At 34.4% G+C, this 22,635-nt stretch overlaps 2 protein-coding genes across 4 annotated transcripts; one reads left to right on the forward strand and one right to left on the reverse strand.

The window, feature by feature from the left end:
- Positions 1–931: 931 nt before the first annotated feature.
- On the reverse strand, positions 932–10,934 carry slc13a5a (solute carrier family 13 member 5a). Of its 2 annotated transcripts, none has more exons than XM_079405904.1 (12): positions 10,690–10,934; positions 8,713–8,841; positions 8,370–8,506; positions 8,105–8,292; positions 6,971–7,154; positions 6,726–6,848; positions 6,426–6,638; positions 4,709–4,815; positions 4,433–4,554; positions 3,759–3,920; positions 1,721–1,858; positions 932–1,484 (listed from the first exon to the last, which is right to left on the reverse strand). In XM_079405904.1, the coding sequence occupies exons 1-12, from the start codon at positions 10,795–10,797 to the stop codon at positions 1,359–1,361; spliced, it is 1,737 nt and encodes a 578-aa protein (XP_079262030.1). In that variant the 5' UTR covers positions 10,798–10,934; the 3' UTR covers positions 932–1,358. The 2 variants fall into 2 exon arrangements, with proteins under 2 accessions (XP_079262030.1, XP_079262029.1); XM_079405903.1 differs by having other exon boundaries at positions 933–1,484; positions 8,072–8,292.
- Positions 10,935–14,148: 3,214 nt separating this feature from the next.
- On the forward strand, positions 14,149–20,787 carry serpinf2a (serpin peptidase inhibitor, clade F (alpha-2 antiplasmin, pigment epithelium derived factor), member 2a). Of its 2 annotated transcripts, none has more exons than XM_079405127.1 (8): positions 14,149–14,262; positions 17,687–17,760; positions 17,887–18,079; positions 18,168–18,311; positions 18,484–18,672; positions 19,434–19,576; positions 19,684–19,888; positions 20,078–20,787. In XM_079405127.1, exons 2-8 carry the CDS (start codon positions 17,704–17,706, stop codon positions 20,521–20,523), a joined length of 1,377 nt encoding a protein of 458 aa, XP_079261253.1. In that variant the 5' UTR covers positions 14,149–14,262; positions 17,687–17,703; the 3' UTR covers positions 20,524–20,787. The 2 variants fall into 2 exon arrangements, with proteins under 2 accessions (XP_079261253.1, XP_079261252.1); XM_079405126.1 differs by lacking the exon at positions 14,149–14,262 and adding an exon at positions 14,608–14,731 and having other exon boundaries at positions 17,689–17,760.
- Positions 20,788–22,635: the final 1,848 nt, after the last annotated feature.

Below are 22,635 nucleotides of genomic sequence, written 5' to 3' on the forward strand. Positions count from 1 at the left end.
GGACGTAGTGTCCGTGACGTCACTCGTAGGTTTCTGAAGAGCGTTTTTGATGCCTAAAGTGGGCGGAGCCGACCGCCGCCATCTTGGCAACGCGTCACCGCGCGTCACTCCCGGATGATCCAAAATGGGCAATGAGGCGGGACGTGGGCGGAACTGAGGTGCCTGGTTGCTGAAACCACGCCCGCCTACCCCGTCGACGTATTGGCGGTTGATTTTTGAACTTTTCCAGAGCTTTCCAGCTTACTCAAGGTAAATTAACCTGAAACTACACAACAAAACTTCAAATAACTATTTATCTGTTATTGATGTTATCAGGGCATTCACACATACACACACTTGGGTTCGCTATCTTTGTGCTTTTTTTACAACATGTTTATTTCTTTCAGTGATCAATTCCTCTTGACATGGCCACCCATGACAGCAGATAGAGACAGCAACGTCAATCAACCTGTCACTCAAGTGGCCACGCCCTTAATTATGCAGAAGTTTAAGGCTTAATAGTTCAATGGGACTTACCACCATAGTTAGCTAACGATGCTTTTGGGAAACGCACCACTGGACATCAATATTTGCTGTAGTATCTTTTAAGTTATTTAATGTTTTTATTACAATTTATTGAATGTGAATAAATCTTTTTTCAATAAAATAAAATATTTAACAGAAGCTTTCAGTGTTTTTAGAAATGCACATAATAATTAAATAACGGAAAGTATGTTTCCTTTTCCACTGTGAAACATCCCTAGCCTATCTTCTACATGCTAAACATCTAAATATTTCAATTTATCTGTAAATGCACATTTTGTTTAGTCGTCCCCTACAATGTTTTAATTTGTTCAGATGTGTGCAATGTCAGAAAACAATATTCTTTTAAAGCTGTCTTTTACATATTGTACCACACACACACTAAGTGTACTGATTTAACAGGTGAAATAACAAACAGAGGATATTTATTAGTAGGAATAGGAACAAAATACATTATTTTAATTTACATATCTTAATTGTACATTGCATTAGTAAGAGTTTTAATTAATCTTGAACTACATGATTGCCCTGCCTGTCAAAGGTGTACACAGTTGTCTACTGTTTAGAGGTATATGAATATTTGTGCATACAAATCTGCATGGTATCTTTATGATTTTAGCCTTTTGGCTTTACACATATTCCTTTAAAGCAGCATTTTTATGAACTGTTTACAAATTTACATCAATAAACAACAACTGAACAAGTGATGACACACTATCATCTCCAGTGAAACCAGCCACTGGCTCTGACCCTGTCTGGTTCCTCAGTTGGAAACAAGGTGAGAATAGTGCTGAATGGTGCAGTTTGACAGCAGATTGATGGTGGGATTCAGCCTCTCATACTTCTGTAGTGTTTGCCCAGCTGGGAAAGGTGTCTAAACTGAAGATAGCCCGGCCCCAGCTGTTAATGGCCAAGGTAATGGAGAGGATGCCGATGATATTCATGACAATCCCTGTCCTGGCCTGCAGATAAAAATGATCATTTGGATAACCAACTTTATGAAAGTAAATAAGTCGTTGCTTTTAACATTTCAAGGTCTACATATCAATAATATTCTTCAAATTTTTAATGAAATCCATTTTTATAGTTTTATAGTGCATCTAAATCTATGCCAATACATTTCACTTAGCATTTTGGATATAATAATTCCCAATAGGGTGACTGTTCATATTTTTTAAGACTATTTATAAACACTCACCATGTCAGATACTTTCAGGTATCCGTACGAGAAGACTATGGCGTTCGGAGGGGTGGCCACAGGTAGCATGAAGGCAAAAGATGCACTGAGGGTGCAGGGGATCATAACATACAGAGGATTGAGACCTATAGACTGGGACTAATAAAACAAAACAATATACTGTTAAAGCAGCTTGTTTTATGGAAACATACTATATATCGAATTGAATTTAAAGATATGTTTTTTTTTATGAGTTTCTTTTTTAATGTAAAAGATTAGCATTGCATCACTTGCTCACAAATGGATCCTCTGTGCTGAATGGATGCCGACGGAATAAGAGTCCAAAGAGCTGATAAAAGCCTCACAATAATCAACACAACTTTTTCAATGGAGAAATTAGTTAAAAACATCCTGATTGACAGAGATTTTCACTCGACAAAATGTTTATTGATAGATTGGTATCTTGTTGATTACTTGTGGATTATTGTGATGCTTTTATCAGCTGTTTGGAATTCTGATGGCACCCATTCACTGCAGAGGATTTATTGGTGAGCAACTGATGTAATGCTAAATTTCACATAATCTGTTCTGATGAAGAACACCTCTACATCTTGGAGGGCCTGAGGGTAAGTAAATATTCAGAGATTTTCCTTTTTTTTTTTTTTTTACATTTTCAAACCATCTTTAAAACTTTCTACTTTCTACAGTGATCTGACTCAAAGCTGACACAAAGGTCTCAAAGCTCAATCTTATCTGCCTCCAGCAATGGGTGAATTAGCGAATGAAGTTAAAAGCCCCTTCCCCCAATGCCTGTTCCTTCTCATTCTTCCTCCCTCAACCAGACAACAATGGCACATCGCCATGGTTCTCCCATCTGAGCCACTTCAGCTTTAGCTCCCTACAAATCCCTCCATTCACAGGCTCCCTTGTATAGGCTAATTCATGAGAAGAGGGCAGGATGTGCCAACTGCACAGCAAGAAAGGTGAAACCCAGTGAGAGATTAATGGAGGAAGAAGTTGTGCTTATAAATAAATGTGTGAAAAACCTTTTCACAATTACGCAACTTGTTTGTACGTGTCTAGTATAATACTGATGTCAGATAAACTAATAAATCTTTAATTCCTTTTAAAAATCAATGTGAATGTAACGTGAAATCAGTGAGAATTTGTTTCACTATTGCTGAAACAACATGAAACCATGGTGACAATCATTAAAATAACTGAATCAGTAATTCACATATATACACTGGACACTAAAATGTGTCACACAAATTTACAATGATGTCCAAAAGCCTGAGACCACATTATAATATGGGATTCAAAATCTAGCTTAAACTTTAAAGAAAGAAAGAAAAAATTAAAATTAAAACATTATGACATTTAATGAACACAGAAACTGTTCGAAGGTTTGGGGTCTGTAAGATTTTTCCATGTTTTTGAAATTTTTGAAAGCCTCTTATTCTCACAAAGATTGCATTTACTTTATGTACAAATACTGTAAAACAGTAATACTGTGAAATATCTTTTAATTTACTGTTTTATTTATTATTTTATGTCATTTGTGCAAGTGTAATTTATTCCTGTAATGGCAAAGTTGAAATTTTAGCTGCCAGTAATCCAGTTTTTATTGTCACATGATCCTTCAGAAATCATTCTAATGTGTTGATTTGCAGCAAGACACATTTTGTATTATTATCAGTGTTGAGTTCTTCTGCCTAATATTTTTGTGGAAAAGAAATGAGGAATAAATTCAAACTCTATTATTCTTCTGATTATATCATTTGAATTACAAAAATCACTAGTGGTCTCTGACTTTTTGGAATGAATGTCGGTTCTTAATTACTAAAAAAATTAGAATTTTTCTGGCTTAAAAATTAGAAAAAGTTATGCAAACTGAACATAAACTGCTAAACTCTATTATATAACACAATATTGGGGCCAAAGATCTTTGTCAGGCATTTCCATAAATAACTGCATTTTTTTTCCATTTTATTGACTGTGTCTTGTGCATCTTCCTGTGTACAAGGGGCATGCAAGTTACGGTAAGAAGTATACACACCATAGATGCGAGTATAGGCAGAAATAATGTTGCTGTGGCAACATTGCTGGTGCATTCAGTGAAGGTAGCTATCATCAGACACACGACAATGGCAATTGCCCAGGGAGGAATGCTTTGAAGAGGTGACATCTGATCTCCAAGCCATTTTGACAGCCCTGAGACCTGAGCATTGACCCAACAAAAACAGAATGTATGACCATTAAAGCTGACCTAACTTTTTCTGAATTTTTACCTGTGATAACACTTCTAATGAAACCTGAGAAACCATAAAAAACCAAGAGAGGTTTAATCTTTGAAACACAAATTAAGGTATTTTTTTTATTGAAACCTGAAAGGTTTCTGTCTCTCCACTGAAAGTCTAAGTAAACAAAACTTAAACGATCCATTAAGGGCTTAATAAATGATCACAGAATTTAGATTTTTGGGTGAAGTACTCCTTTAATTGCCTTTAACCTACAATAGATCTTAGTATCCAGATCACTTTTATCATCGGCAACTGTCATATTGTCCAGCCCTAAAGCTTGCTCTATAAGCAATATGGCATTATAGACATAACAATATGACTTTCTTTAAAAGCTGCTTTGTCACGATGTGTATTGTGTAAACGCTATACTAATAAATGTGTCCCGGCTTGACTTGACTCGAACAAATACACAAAAAAACATTTGTAGTACCTCACTGCCCTTAGCCAGGGCAAAGCCTCCCCCTAGCAGGAGGATAATGCTCCATGGCATCTTTTGCTGTGTCACCTTCCATGTCAGCAAAGTTGGAGTATGGCCACTTTCCTGCTGGGGCACTATAGACCACAGTCATATTTATTGCATTTATTTATTAGCCATTATATTATATATATATATATATATATATATACACACACAATAAATATGATAGATTTCACTATCTAGTTAAATCATTTAACAAGATATCAGCTAGGGGAGTGTTTGACTGACCTGTGTCAGAGCTCTGTGTTCTCCAGTGGCACAATCGTGGTAGTTTAGAGGGAAAAACAAAGAGCAGGGCAGCTACAAACACTGCCACTGTGGCATCTGTCACAAACCTGCACAGAGGTGAGCATGAGGTTGAATGAGGAAAGGGTTAAAGACCATAACAACAGGTGATTTGTTTATACCTAATGTTGTGTTTTAGATCTCTAGCTCTTGTGAGAATAGGCTTACATTGTTGGTATGTTACGAAATAGGAAAATAGATTCTTGACAGTAATATAATAATTATCAAACATGTATTCACTCATGAACTTTAAGAGCGTTTTTGTGCTTTCTGTTCTCGTTTGGTTTAGACCTTTCACCCAGAGTGAATCTCAGTGTTTTCACAGTTTTAAATCCTCAATCTCTTTGCATGTGACCATCATCAGGAAATGTACACAAATGCTGTTTGCAATGTGGAGAAACTCCATTTACATTTTTGCTGGACATTTGACCTACAAATACGAACACACCACAACTGATAACAGGAGAACAAGTTGTTTGTGTTAAGCAATGGTTCAATACGTTACATCGATAGTTGACATTTCTATTACTTTGCTCAATTTTACAGGCATTTTTTTGTTTGTTTCCTCAACATTATGTCTGTTTTTGTAACATGTTTGAAGATAAAAATAGAAAATATTTGGAATTTGTTTATCCTAAAACGGTATCAGAGGACATCTGATATTTCATTTTGCAGTGACATTTTGCATACAATATAATTGCCTTTTATTACAACCAGCAATAAGTAGGGTTTGATACAAATCAAGCCACGTTTTAAAGTGATGCTACTTTGCAAAACAAAATGAGAATGTTATGTTTAACAAAACAAAACATTTAAAGTAATTTTACAGCAAAATACTGTTAAATGTACTGTTTAATTGATTGATTAATTCATTTATTAGAGAATTATATAAGTGAAAAAGAGCAAATCTTATAATTTACAATTAATTTTTTTTACATTATCAGAGTGCAGGGTTTTATATTAAATATTATGTCATTAAATGAATGTTTATTGCATTATTTTAGTGTCACGTTTCTTATGGTGATTTGTATTTGTGTGCATGACACTGTGCACCTTATATTAGTTTTTCCTTCAGCTTGAGGGAAAGCTATTTGTGATGAGCTTTCATTCTACATTTGGCTTTCTCATTACAATATTACATTCTAAACAAAATACAACACAGATTTGAGTACTTCAGGAGGTTGGTAAATTAATATTATTAGTTAATGAAACATACTCTTTTTTTTTTACTGTAAATTTAAGTTTATTATGTAAAACCTAAAATGTTGCTACCATATTTTTATGGTAAATTTCTGGCAGCCACGGATGTTGTTTATTTATCGTAAATTTCACAGATTTCTTTTTAAAGGTATACAGTGTTGTAGATGATTGCCAGGGAGATTACCTATGCAGCTGCTGAGGTGTTCTTACTGTTTTTCTTTTGCATATAACTATAAGAACATTCTGGTGTTTTTGAACCATTTTAGGTGAAAACTATAAGCCTGATTGCTTAAAAAAGTCACCTTTTCTCATCAAAACCGCATGATTTGAAGTACAGTATCATTAATGTTCGTAGTACAACATACTCAGTATAAACAATTGTATCAGTGAAACTTGCCTTAGCAAAAACACCACTAAAACGGATTCTCTGTCTTATTAATGTTGGTGTTTTCATCCTTACTCTTTTTCAGCATTGAAAACGCGTGTCGCCCAGCCATCCACAAAGCCTGGATCACGAGTGAACCAAAGCACCACCAGGAGGACGAAGAGGGCAAGGACACTCAGCTCCCCAAATGTCATGGGACCAAGTCTCCTGTGCTCCTCTTTGATTACATTATAGGCAGCAATATCCTTCTCTGTCTTCACCGCCCCACAGCCACATGTCTTTCTGAAGCTTAAGTTACAAATTAAATATATATTATATGGGGATATAGGCGTATATGATGCTGTTGAGTTTGATTCATTAGGAAAGAACTCTCACTTTACACCCAGGTACACAATCTGTAGCCACAGCCAGGCCAGTGTGAGCATGATGATCATGTTGGGGAAGGCAAACCCAAACCATGATGCAAAGTTTATGATGTCAGGGTTGTCTGGGAACAGTCTGTAGGGCAAACATATGTTGATTTAATATGCTAATAAAAAAGTAAGCAAAAGCTACATTCTTGTGCAATACGGTACATTTCTCTCATGCTTAGGAGAACAACTGTAATGTAAGGTACCTACTGGTTCATTTGTCCCATAAGAACAAGGTTTGGTCCCGTGCCTGTGAGCGTGGCTGTCCCACCAATGCTAGCTGCATAGCACACGCATAACGTCAGGCCTTTACACATCTTTAATCTTTCCTCTGCATCTCGAGAATGCTCTTCCATGTCAAATTCCATTGAGAAGCTGTGGCTATTCAGAGCCACTGTGTACAATAAAATAGAAATTGTTTTACTTTCCATTAGAAGTGGTATATAGTTATATAGTTTTGGTGCATGCATGGCATATTATAAAACTTGAAACCTTACAACCAGCCTGCATAAAACATGAAAATGCCATTAGACCGCCTTAAACCATAGTTTTAAATATTTTTAAATGATACCAATGAATTGATATAACCAATAATAATACCCTAACAAACAAACCTAACATAGTAAATATAAAAACTAAATCAACAAAATTAAAACTAAACTAAATCAAAAAGACAAAATGGAAATAAAATAGGAATAAATATTAAAAGTGAATGTTGTACTAAAATCAAGTTATTATTGTTAACCAAATATAAAACCACAAGAATAATTTAACAAATATAAAACCATAAAAATAATTTTAACAAAAATAACATTATCGTAACATTATCATGCCGTTGTTTACGTTTAATCAGCGCTGTTTACGTTCAGGAGAAAATGCGCGCATGCTAAACGTACACAACACTGATTACGTTTATGATGTTCTGGGGAAAACGCGCACATGCATCGTGGTACTTCCCAAAATCGCAGAAGATGGTAACTCGGGGAGAAGAAATGTTGAATAAATTATGTTATTTTTGTTTTATTTTTGCACACTAAAAGTATTCTCATAGATTCGCAAAGTTGAAGCTCAGCCACTAATGTCACATGAACTGTTTTACCGATACGTTTCTGGGACTGGGAACATTGTAGTTGCGTTGCTGTCTATGCAGGGTCAGAGAGTGCTCAGATTTAATCAAAAATATCTTAATTTGTGTTCTGAAGATGAATGAATGTCTTATGGGTTTGGAAGGACATGAAGGTGGAGTAATTAAAGACAGAATTTTAACTTTGGGGTGAATTATCCCTTTAAGACTATTCCTATTCACTCAACTAAAGTTATCCTCCATCAGGCCCTTTTCCTCACCCTGCGTGTCAGTTTGTTTCTCAGTGTTTTTTTCATCAATCTCTGGAGTGGAGGCCTGCTCTTGTTCTGTTTTGTTGTTGAGCTGCTCAAGCACAGCTTGAACGATGGGCACCATCATGGCTGTTGTAGCCGTGTTACTGATCCACATGGAGAGGAAGGCCGTTACACCCATGAAGCCCAACATCAGTCTGCAGAAAGGCAGAAGAGGTCTTACTGAGACTGCTGTTAACAATGAGAAGATTTTCAGTAGATTTTAAATGCTTACAGAGCAGGCCGTACTCCTACAATGAGCAACACTCGGAGTGCAATTCTCTTGTGTAGGTTCCAGTGCTCAACAGCTACAGCCACCATCAGTCCACCCAGAAACAGCATGTTGGTGTCCTTCAGGTACTGCATACACACCTGTCATACAGACATCAGATATTTGAGATACAAAGTTTAAGTTACACACATAATGAATACATAAAATTGAATTGAGTGGTGTAGTTAAAAAGAAAAGACTGAGAATGACTCAACATGCCATGAACATGTTTTAAAGCAGGAGACATTGTTGGAAGCAATGTCAGATATACTAATAGGATGATTTTGGTTTAGGACTTAAAACCTACATCTTTGGACTCCATGATTCTGAAAAGAGGAAAGAGTACAGCTGGCAGGAGAGCAGTGACAGCCAGTGGCAGCACTTCGGTACACCAGTACACTGCCATAAGTGCAACAACATATGCACATGCAGCCTCCTGCAGATGAAAAACAAGATGTGTCATGTAAATATATACATTACCATTTAAAGGTTTGGGGTCAATAAATATATAGTTTTGTTCAGCAAGGATTCAAGTGATCAAAAGTGACAGTAAAGACATTTATAATGTCACAAAAGAGTTATAATTCAAATAATAAAAAGTAAAGCGTGTAAAGACCATCGACTCTATCGTGCGACTCCACCGGGCTGGGACACCGGCAAAGGATATAAGTATCGCTTTTTATTTATTTTTTATTTTTTCATTTTTTCCATTTCTATGTTTACTATTGAAATGTTGTTGTATGCATTTGTCAATTTTATTTAATTTCTGTATTTTCTTAAATGTGTGTGTTTACAGAGTTAACTTTTAGTTTTAGTTACTTTTTCTTATTTGTAAGTCGCTAAATGACTAAAAATGGCTAAAAATAATGTTCTTTTAAACTTCCTATTCATCAAAGAATGCTTGGTTTCTGTAAAAATATAAGCAGCATAACCGTTTTCATCATTGATAATAATAGGAAATGTTTCTTTAGATAGATAAATAGATACATACATACATATACATACAGAAAAAATTCTGAACCACAACTGAGAACATGAAGAACATTTCATTGCCCAGAATTGGTGAATTTCATTTCTTAGAATTAAAAATAAAAGTAAATTCTTTATTTTGATTCAAATTTTTTTGTGTGTGTGGTGTGTTAATTTGTTAACTGAAAGAGACCAAATTCTTCATTTGTGAATTTTGCCCAACTCTGTGGCATGGTAATTTATTATAAAGTGTACATTTTACACAGTTAACTCAAAATATGTCCAACTCTTATGAGAAATAACAGGCGTTTACAAACTGGGGTTCATGGAAAAGTTCAGAGAAAACTGTAAATACCTAAATTTGCTGAATTTGACACTATGTGTTTATAATATCATGTAGCTGTCTGTATTTATATTTTAAGGAGAAGGTCCCTCGCAATGGAATCATTATATGTGGGAATCCTTGCATGGAGGCAAAAACAAGAACAACAAGAACAACAACAACAACAAAAAACATCATGAATCGGGACCTTATCTAAACACGGTTAAACTTCCATCTTCCAGCAACTTAAAATTGTAATGTGTAACTGTAGGCATGTTTTGTTTTATGTATTATCGTTGGATGTACTTGGATGCTATCCTCTGACTTAAGACAAGCATAAGGTGCAAAGTTCCTTTCGTTATTCAGTCACTTAGAAACACTCTAAATCACAACACAGTAAAAAAATCTGATAACATTCAGACATTTGTGTCAAAATAATGACATAAAAATCTTAACACATCACACATTGTTATCTAGATTGTAATTATGTAACATTGTTAGCGGCTATGTGATGTACAGCGGTCTACTCTCTAGATGACCGGCACCTGCAACCAGGTTTTTTTTTCTCGTTATTTTGTACAAAACATATAATATTTAATAAACAACTGATGGTCGATTATATTGTTACTTTAAAATTATAAACGATCTTTGGTTTTATATTTATTTGGTACCACGAAAAAAAAAATGTGACAACAAAGGGTTAAAACAAAAATAGGGCATTGTGTGTTTGTGGTGAAGGAATGTGTCCCCAATGCATGGTCTCGTACCCATGCTTGTTGAAAAAACCTCGAAAGATGCGTAAAAAGTTAAACCCTGAGCCTTTCTCGACTCTTTATGACACATTTTAGAAACACTTGACTGTGTCAAATCACTCACTGGCCTGTGGGAACCACACAACACTCGTAAAAATTATTTATGGAGCTTAAGCTTTTCAGTTAGTCACAATTATTGCTTATTTAAAACATTTTACATGCATCGTAAAATTAGACTTACCTTTGTTCCAATGACAAGTGGCAAAGGAAGGAGAAGAAATGGGGTGCAAAAGAGAATCAGTCCATTTTTCATCCACCATACATGTTTCAGTATATGTGAAACCATCATTTTCGGCTTATGATAACTTATAAAAAAAAGTCCAAAACGGGGGGAAACTGCGCAAAACTTGTATGTTCTGATCTGTGGACAGTGCTTGGGCTCGCGCTCTGTCACTATCTTTCTCTCTCTCTCTCTCACACACACACACACACACACACACACACACTCAGCGCCGCACACACTGGAGCGCATAATTAAGCGCCTGCAAGATTTGCACCTTGCCATTTTCAATTATTAAATATTAACTTGTGAATTTTCACAAGTTTCATTCAATTTATAGAATACCCCGATCTTGGATTGTCCTTATAACTCATTTAAAAATATATTACATTTATATACAGGAACTAAATGATTCAACGACTTTCACGAGGGTCAAAGTTTTAAGAGAACGTCTAAGTTTTTTTTTTTTTGCTCATTTTCTTGCAGTATGTAAATAAGTAATACAATTTAAAATAATACTTATCTTTTATCCATGCATGTAAAAATGGTTCAACAGTCTGTTGCAATGGTTACCTCTTAAGGTGCAAATTCTATTCTATTCTATTCTATTCTATTCTATTCTATTCTATTCTATTCTATTCTATTCTATTCTAGTCTATTCTAGTCTATTCTTCCAACTTTAATAGTTATTGAAATGTTGTTTAAAACGCTGTTGATGCATATATATACTTTAATGTAAAATATTTTTATTTTATTTATGTTATTTATATTTCTTTATTTTTTTCCTAATATTTTGTTTTGATTTACTATGGAAAACACTGATCCAACAGAGTTCAGTTTATAGACCTAAACATTTGTTGGCATTACAATAATTTTCTTCGGATCCTTTGCAAACCTTAACTTCAAAAAGAGTTATTAACCTTTTTAGCGACCTCATGTATCCTCTAACTAAGAGATTTTCAGCTTTTACCGACCTGTGGACACCCTCAGTTAGACTCTCAGTCAACCGAGGGGCCTCCCTACAAATTTTGAGGGTTTTCTCGATAATACGCTGTTATAACTTTTGTTAAGAAAATGGACATTAAGAGAAATGTCATGAGAATAAGTTTTGTCTTCTCAATGGACCCCTGTAGTATCTGTTCGCAGCATCAAAATGTTTAAACACTTCTTCTATCTTGACATCTCCTTTACTGTTCACAAACCCCTAAATTCCTGATTAATAGTTCTCACAAGGGTCTTCGAAAGCAATGGACCAGCACAGCCTGAAGGAACTAGGAAGGTGAGATTGGATGGGGAAGAGCAAAGAGAAGACAAGAATGTGCTCTTTTCTAAGTAGAGTTGAATGACAGAGATAAACAGTGGGTACAGATTGCTGCCTTTGCTGAAACTCTACACAGAACCAGCAGGGAGCCAGACTCACAGACCTCCTGAGAGACTGACAATAGTTCTCTGTGTGAGGGTGAGGATGAGATTTCCTTAAGTCATCACTGAGTTATGGGAAATCCTGATGAACCCATGGTTTTGTGTTACAAACGAACTTTTTGCTGCTGCTAGGCTGTAAAAACAATAAAAGACAGAGAATAATCAATAACTAGATTGAATACAACAGTCATAAAAATTGTGTAATAAAAAAAGTTGATTAAACTTGACTTTGGCCAGCTTTGATTTCTTTCCCACTGGCCACAAATGCATACATGGAAAAAACAAGGACATCTTCATTTCGTTTTATAGTTTCACAGGATGGCATCGTAAAATATTTTATAGACAATAAAAAAATATATAAAAAAAATACAAAGTACTATGTAATGTCAAAGACACACAAGTCTCTTTTGGGTTAGTTGCCCATGTTTTTTTTTTTGTTTGTTTGTTTGTTTTTTTTGCTCATTTGCACAGTTTGTTTGCTCATTCTTCTTGTCAGAATTTGTTCAGGTGGTCTGTACCTGGAATTGTGAAGTTTCTAGTATAGAATAGCCTATAAAATGTATTGGTAACACTTTACAATAAGGTTTAACTCATTAACATTGGCTAATGAAACCTCTTTGTAAAATGTTAATATATTTACAACATATTTATAGTAGTTGCATAAACTAATAAAATGTAGGCTATATCTTGCAAAGAACCTCTCTTTGGATAAAAGCATCTGTCAAATGCACAATGTGAGATGTAAAATATAAACATTGTATCAGCATTTTGTTTCAACTGCAGCAAAAGAAAAAAGTGTTTAAAAAGGGAATTAGTTGTTCACAATTCAGAGCTCTGAAAGTGTATTTTTTTTTTAATACTCTATTCTATTTTATAAACTAGAAGCAGAGTCTAGAGTTTGAAGGTTTTCACATATATAACCTATATGTCACAGACAAATAGATCTTTTGGATCAGGATGACAGAACACTTTCCGCAATAGCTATAACTTACAGGCATAGCTGTACCTCGAAAACCCCGTATGCAGACAGAAGCAGCCTGTCTTCTGAACACGTGTTCCTCTTCTGAACACGTGTTCCCACGTCTACACGTATCTATTTATTTAGCTGTGGCTCCCTCTAGAGGCAAACATAGAGAAAAACATTTTCAGTGAGTTCTAAAGCATCTAGCCAAAATCACGCAGCTATTGAGCATTACTGCTATTGGTGTTATTGGGCATTAGTTACATTAGTTACAACGCTTCTGCTGATTGGTGGGCTTTGAAAGTGACACGGTGTTGACAACAATATTAATTTCACATCACATATCATAACAAGACAGCATCAAATATCACAATAAGAGAGGCTAGCCAGTATATTCTCTTATTTATTTAGTTAGGTACAGTATGACATTAGGCCTATACGTTTTATATGGTTAATATATATACACACACACACACACACACACACACATATATATATATATATATATATATATATATATATACAACTAAAATGTGCATTTTTATCAGGCTCCTATATATTTAGGTTCGGTAATTTTACTCTAATGCAATGTATATGTCGTTTTCTATTCAATTAAAGTGAAATGAGCATAACATAACTGAACACAAATATAGGAACCTAATAAAAATGCTAATTTTAGAGGTACATTTCAGACAGCACTTAGAGGCTTTTGTAGCTGAACTCTTCATATATATATATATATATATATATATATATATATATATATATATATATATATATATATATATATATATATATATATATATATATAAATTGTAACCCTTGATAAAAGTTGGAATAATTTACTAACCATGACTGACTTTTTTTGCAGGTTGAGACCTCGTTTTGAATTAGTATGGTGGCCATTAAATCTAATAGGGCGGGAGTAAGGATTCAAGGTTTTGCGTAGGTGGAGAGCTGGAACAGTACAGGGTACACTGGACAAATAAAGTCCATTTAAGGCTTTTGAAACTACTTTCAAACGTGATATATTCTAGAAGTACAATTGTTATAACAGGATATAATAACACCCCAGAAACTTGGCAATAAATGGTTTGTCTGCTCACAGTATTATATACGTATAATAACACCAAAGTTCATCAAAGTCAGATAGTTAAATAGTCTATTTATATAATTTTGATAATTAAATAGTTTTTGTTTGTTTGTTAATTGTTCATGGTCAGGGCATATACAGGTAATTCAGTGCAATACTTCATTTTGTCTGTTAATGCTTTTTCATGTACATGAAAATACGATTAATTTTAATATTGTTTATGTCCTTGGAACAACAAACAACTGAATTATTGTTTGTACATTCTTTTTCACATTTATTAAAGTTTTTGATTTTTAATATAACCTAAATAATATCTGTTTTGGTGACGATTCGTTGGGCTTCTTGACCCAGGATCACATATATTAATATTTACATTTAAAACTAAATGGTGACACAAGTCAATGGATGATGAAACATTAACCAACAGCACTGTGTCTGAGAGCATTCTACTCTAGTCATCTGTTCTGGATCTACATCATTAACTCTCCCTGTATTTATCACCTCTTTATTGTCAAAATTTTGGCTAGGTAAGTTTGTATCGTTTTTTTTTGTTGTTGTTGTCAATTAAGTGCCTAAATTTAGCATCTAGTGATTTGTGGCATATTCATGAATGCATAACAAATTTACCAAATTAACTCAAATTAATATATTTTTGTCTTTCAGAATTAAAAAGAAGTTGAATATTTAAAAGAATTTTAAAACCTTTAAAATTCAAATTGTATTAGTATGATGATTGTGCTGACATATGCAAATAACAGAATTAAACATAAGCTACAATGTGATCACAATTTATTCATGCTGCTGTATATGATGAGAACCTAAATGTCAACTTTGTACAGTTAATCTGTAAATATACAAGAAATTACTGGATGCACAATATTGTTATGTCAAAAAAAAAAAAAAAAAAACGACATTAGTTAACATTAACTGCTGAACAATAATTAATTAATAACAATACCATCATTTATTAGCCTTAATTTTAGTATTTACTAATACATTTAAAAATAAGTAAAAGTTGTATTTTTGTATTTTTTGCATTAGTGAATGCACATTAAACTAACATGCATTATTAATTAACATTGATAAAGATTTTATATTTGTATATATATATATATATATATATTACAGTCTTTTGTGGGTTACTTTACATTGTAATGTACCTTTGTACATATTTGGCTGTTCCTCAAGCTGAAATCACAATGATGTTCTAAAGACATATTGTATAATAACATGGGACATTTCCTGGTTAAGACGATAATTAAATAAGTATATATTACTGCTGTCAAGCAATTAATTGTGATTACTTGTGATTAATTGCATTCAAAATATATGTTATGTTTATATATTAAATATATTTATAAATTATATAAATTATATGAATATACATATATGTATGTAAATACATGTAAATATTTTAAAAGTATATACATGCATGTGTGTGTATTTATATATACATAATGAATATACACAGTATGCACACATATAGTATGTAAACAAAAACTTTTATTTTGAATGTGATTAATCACGATTAATCGTTTGACAGCACTAGTATATATATACATATATATATATATTATACACATATATACACACGCGCACACACACACACACACACACACACACACACACACACACACACACACATTTGTTTTTGTGAAAAGTGGGGACATCCCATGGGCGTAATGGTTTTTATACTGTACAAACTGTATGTGCTATTGCCTTACACCTAAACTTAGCCCTCACAGGAGACTGTGGATTTCTACTTTCCCCAAAAAAACCTCACTCTGTATGATTTATAAGCGTTTTGAAAAGTGGGGACATGGGTCAATGTCCTGAAAAGTCACCTCCACCTTGTAATACCTATGTCATACCTGTGTCATTATACAAATTTATGTCCTCATTTGTCACAAATATGCGCACACACACACACACACACACACACACACACACACACACACACACACACACATATATATATATATATATATATATATATATATATATATGTATATATATATATATATATATATATATATATATATATATATATATATATATATATATATACATACATATAGCAAGGAACCAAAACTCCATCAGTGACAGAAGGCCTTTCGCACCGCAAGAACCTTTTCATAGTACCCAAACTAATTGTGGAACTACCCACTTTTTGGTGTGTTTGCACTGCGGGAACAAGGAACTGTTTTAGTTCCCGGAACTCCGTTTGGAGGAACTAAATTAGCTCCTACTTCAGAGTAGGGTCTAAAAGAGTTCTAGGAACTATCCGTGACGTAAGTGTACGCTGATTGGCTAAACGCTTACGAAAACGCCCTCATCCGCCATGATTTAAAAACGCCATGTAAACACATACTGTGTAAACATTCCATGTCCATTATTGTGAAACCTATAAGACACAACAAAAACACAGCTCTGAACACAGCATCCTCCATCCTCCTGTTGTTAACGTCGTTGTTCTTTGTTTTTGTTGTTGAACGCCATGCACAACTGACTTTGTTGACCGGCTTACGTCACTTCTTAGTACCCACTGTCGGTGCGAATGCAACCCTTTAAATGGTACTGGGAAATAGTTCACACAAAATCATCCCAGTACTTTAGTACTGTACTTTTATTTCTATGCAACCCTTTAAATGGTACTGGGAAATAGTTCACGCAAAATCATCCCAGTACTTTAGTACTGTACTTTTATTTCTGTAACTAAAGCGGTGCAAAAGGGACTAGAATCGGGGAAAAACCTTGGGCGAAACCAGGCTAATTCTCCTCTGAAACACAATCTTTGCCAAGGTTCTTTCTTAATTTAATAATTAATTTTATTATTATTACTATGGAAATATTCGATTATTTCTTTAATGAAATGATACTCTAAATAATAAACTAAAACTGCCAGTAGGTGGTGGTAAATGTTTTATTGATTAAGTCATTGAGTTATTTGTTCATTGATTCGTTCAAATGGCTGATTCATTCAGGAGTGACATAAATGGTTCTTTATGAATGGTCCATTGAATCATTAGGCTTGTTCGACTTGAAGTGGATCATCACCATCAGATCGATCCATGTGTGACATCAAAGTACTGCAAGAGCTATAGAGAGCAGATGGCTCCTTTTTTTAAGGCTCACTATTTTCAATTTTGGAATAAACTTGAAAATAGTTTTTTTTCATATTAATATTCTTTTATATTAATATAACTTCTATGGGCATTTCCCATCTTATGTTTCTGAATCACTCTCGAGGTATTTTGATGCCATACTCCAATTAATCTGTGCAGCAGACGCAGACACAGGCGGGGCAAGTGCATTAAAAGCGTTAATAATTTTAACGCGTTATTTTTTACCGTAATTAATCTAATTAACGCGTTAAAATACCAGCCCTTATATATATTTTTTCTTTTTGACGCTATAATATAAATATAATATAAATTATTATTATTATAAATAAAATATAAATGATCTGTTTTGTGTGTTCCAGGCTGACAGTAAGAACATGAAGCACTGTCTTATAGTGCTTATAACACTCTGTTTCTTTAGGTTTGGACTGTTGGTAAGAAACTATGAGATATTACTTTTTTTTTCTCCAGATCTTGGTCATTCACATTGTTTGTTTCAAAAAAACTTATTTCTAAAAATTCTAGTCTTTTTATGATAATTTCTGCCACTCTCATTTCAGGCTTCTAATGAAACAGATGATGGCAAAGTGAACTGCAATGACGTCTTAAGCCTGGAAGCTCAGCGAGCAGTTGGTGGTGCAGTGACTAAACTGGGATTGGCGCTTTTAGAAAATCTACAGCCTGGGTCTGAGCAACCAAACATAATCATATCACCTCTCAGTGTTTCTCTTGCGCTTGCTGAGCTCGCTTTGGGTGAGCATTCTGTGATTAACTATACAGAAGTGTGAATTTATAGCTGTTATGTTTTTATATATGTGTACTTTCATTTTTAAATCATTAGGTGCAAAGAACAAGACAGAAGACAAGTTGTTGGAAGTCCTTCGGGCAAATGAGCTGCCCAATTTTTATGAAACCTTAAGCTGTCTACAAGAACAACTAACTGCTAAGGCTGTCAGGATGGCATCTCGTCTCTACCTCATACCAAGTAAGGAACTGATGCCGTTTTGTTTGATCATGGTAAACCTGACATAACTGGAAGATCCTTCTAAGCTTGAGGTTCAGGACAAACCATTTGCTGGCTTGCGTTAAATTTTATTTTTGTTGTCATTACTTGTGTTTTTTGTAGATTTTTTTTTGTTGCTTTTGTCTTTGTGAAGATTTTAGGGTGAACCAGGACTTTGTAGACAGAGCTTTGAACCTGTTCAAATCCGAACCTGCACATCTGACCTCCATTGAGGAAGTCAATCGTTGGGTGGAGGAAGCCACCAAAGGTCACATAACCAACTTTTTGTCCAGTCTTCCACCAAATGTTGTTCTAATGCTGATAAACGCCATTCATTTTAAAGGTTGGTCTGCATTTCAGCTGTAATTACTTAAGTCACACTTTTTACTTTGAAAAATAACATATTATAAAACATTTATTTGAAAATAAGGAGTAAGATGTCTGCACTCACATGTATTCAAGGTTTAAGGAAAATATATTATTTTTTTACCTTGATGTTTTTATCTTTTTTACCTTGATGTTTTTATTTTTTGGAGGACGTAAAAATGTCCTCATACCAGAGGGGCCACTATGGTTTCTGGGCCCCACGAATTCCTGAACAGCATAAAGACTCGGGCCCCCCTCAGTATAATCACTGAGGGGAGGGGATTTTTGCGTCGGGCCCTCACTCTGATCATGGAATCAGAATAATCCTAACCTTCTGAAATTCTTGAAAAGAAAACCTTATTAAGTAGTTTTATAATATTATTATTTATTGGTATTATTACTCCCAAAATCCTATGAGTGTTTGAATGAATACTTCACTATATTTGTGAAAGCTATACTTATTAATTACTTATTATTAAAAAAAAATGTAATTAAAAAATTACATTACATTTTAAAATATTTTTTTAAATTTGAAAATAAAGATGGTTACACCACACAACTTGTTACAAATCATTCAAATTTTACTTTTTTAAAAGGTCATGTAAAACAATTTCCAAGAACTTGACAGATGTTTTAATTTATATTTTTCCATTTGTATATAGTGGACACTTTTATTATTCGCTGACCCCATAAATGAAGTGGAAATTTAAATAAGCAAATAAACATGTCCCTTCTTAGGTGAGTGGCAATCCCGATTTGATTCCAAGTTCACTGTAAAGGATATTTTCTACATTGACAAAAAAACCTCTGTAAAAGTGGATATGATGACGGGATCCAAATATCCACTCAGCATGTTTGTAGATAGAAAAGATGGCACTCAGGTAATCTAGCTGTTTTGTAGTATAATTAATCATAATTTTACATTTACCCCAAAGCCTGTAGATAGGGAATTTTGATTTGGATTGATGTTCTTCCATACTGCTCTTAGGTTGCAAGATTCCCTTTTCAAGGAAATATGAGTCTTCTGGTGGTAATGCCTGTGCCCACACATGGAAATCTGTCAAACGCGGCTGCCAAGCTCAACATATCGGACATGTATGAACATTTTCAAAGCGAGAAGTCCATGCATGTTAAACTACCTAAATTCAAATTAGAGTACAAGCAGGATCTGCGACAAGCACTCACAAGCATGGGTAAGAAAAAAAAGTTTATATCTACATGTTATAAATTGACTTTTGCCTGTGAATCCCATCATGTGATGAAATCTGCCCTTATAAGGGGATGTCCTTTGGTCCACATGAAGTCGATCAATACTGTTGTGAAGAGAGAGTTAATAATTCAGTAAAACATAACTGTCACACACTTTCATCGCTTTCATTCAGGTCTGGGCTTGCTGTTTACTGGGCCTGATTTTTCCAGAATTGCACCAGGCCCATTAGTGGTTTCAGGCATACAACATGCCTCAAGCATGGAGCTGAGTGAGGAAGGGGCCGAGGCTTCAGCCGCAACCTCTGTTACTCTTGTGCGCACCGTTCCTACTTTTGCGGTCAACATGCCATTCATCTTCGCACTGGTGGATGATGCCTCTTACACGCCTCTCTTCCTGGGTATGGTCACCAACCCCAACCCTGGAGCAACAACGGAACAAAGCGATGACCCAAAAACTGAAACTGAAAGCATCATGGAGCCAAGCAAAGTGTCCCAGAATGATGGGACACTGAATGATAGTCCACATATGGAAAACATGCTAAGTTACATGTTGAATATGTGGAAGGAAACAGTTCCTCAGCAGTTCCTCAGACATCAGGAGATGGAGGATGGGAACTAAAAGGAGAAGATGGATTCGTCCATATTACAGTGCATATTTTGCCCAATTAAAATGCAGTGTTTTGATGTTCATGGACTCCCATTGATGGATGTCATATTTAGTTTGACATGAATGAGGCTGTTCAACCTGACTAAAGTTTATGTAATGGATAATGTCCAGTCAGCTGGTTACTATTGCAAAATAATTTTGCAATAGTAATTGACAGACTATACATTTCTCAGGTATTACACAGCTGCTTGCCAAATAAATACATATATGGACATGAAAAATGTATTTGAGTAGAAATTATTTTATATAGATCATAATGCTGAAGAAGGTTAGTATTTATTTAAACATTTTTGACTACTGAATGCCACAACTGACTAATCAGAATCAAGTATTCTAGGAAGCTGTGTAATAAATATGGATATGCACCACTGGACCATTCAAAACTTAATGAAAGTAATACAACCCAGTTATTAAACATGCAGATGTAACATTGCTCAGAGATAGCCTACGTTAAAACCGTGAAGATGAATCAATCTACATAGCGGAAATTAAATACATAATTTCACACATTTTGGCTACTTTGCATTCTACAAATATTGTTGTATTTGGTCGAGTAGTAAAGTATGTTTCTCATCATTTTTTTATGCTAAAAGGTGTACATAGAAGCCCGTTTCCACCACCTTGAGAAAAAATATAATTCTGTAAGTCATAATAATGAGATACTTTCTCATAATTATGACTTAGTATCTCGTAATAATGAGAAACTGCACGCTAGCGACATCTGCTGGTCAAAGCCATGCAGGAACACCGCAAACATAGCTTGTTCTGTGATCTAAAATGTATAATCTGTCATTAAATAACGATTTCAGATAAGTTATCTGCATGTAGTCTTGTTCATTTGTAGCACTTACCAAGTTACGGAAAGTTAAGGAAAATGCTTAACGTGCAACTTTGGGTGTTGTGTTCAAATTCTGGGCTCTTATGCTTGCCTGTATGCATGATCAATAATACTGTATCCTGAATTTGTCATTGTACTTTAAGCCACATTAAGCATTTTTCACATTCACATGTCCTGTAAGAAGGGGTGTGGGATGCAGAAGACCAATCGGTTGCCATGGTAACGAACAACTACACTTTGTGCAGAGCCGAGTTGCGACACGCTTTGATCTCGCCGCCGCGCGGTCACGTGGTTCATGGAGCTCTCAATAGCTCCATACAGCTCCGCGCTGTCCATAGGTTTGAATGGGATTAATCGGGTCAGACAACAACAGCGGCTATACTTGCAGAATTTTCCGGCAAATATTAACACACAATGTCCATTGATTAATTCGTTTAATACACTGATAGTAGCATTTTGTCTGTGGAGTTTAATGGAAATAATATTAATGGGTTTTTCTTGTTTAACTATGGAGGAGTAAAAATAGTACAATGTAACACACAGGATAAGGCGGTTGCATTTCTTTGTATGCAAAGTATAAATAGTGTAAACTGCTAAATAAAGATTGGAGACTTGAGGCATGACTTTGTGTGTTTTTGTGTTACACTTATTCCTGTGGATGTGCAGACCAATGATGAAATAAATTATGCTTATTTAAAGAGTATAAGAAATCTAATTAGTATGTAAAATGTGTTATTGTATTAATATATATTTCTTCATCTATGGTCATCTATTATTCACATTTTAATACAATATTATGTTAAAATATAAGATACAATATGCATACACAAGTGAATATCAATGAATGCTAGAAAAATGCTAGAAATGGTTTTAGCCATTTTCAAAAAAAAAAAACATCTAAAGACATCTTTTTCGCCACCATCTGACCAATTAGTACTAGCACTTACCTATTCTATTCTATTTATTTATTTATTTATATTTATATATAAAAAAAATCATTGCGAACATATGTGAACTGTGCTAGACTAACTGAGATTTGTCACAGCACTTGTATTTTGTTGCTCTTTCGTTGGTCTGTTTGCTTCTACATTGTAAGTCGCTTCGGATAAAAGCGTCTGCTAAATGACTAAATGTAAATGAAAAAAAAAAGTAAATTTAAGTTTTGCAAATAGCTACTTCAAAATAAAAAAGGCAACCAACTGTATTCATCAAAATATTTTATTATA

Source organism: Barbus barbus, assembly GCF_936440315.1.
Source record: "Barbus barbus genome assembly, chromosome: 43".
In the NCBI taxonomy this organism is placed as follows: Eukaryota; Metazoa; Chordata; class Actinopteri; order Cypriniformes; family Cyprinidae; genus Barbus; species Barbus barbus.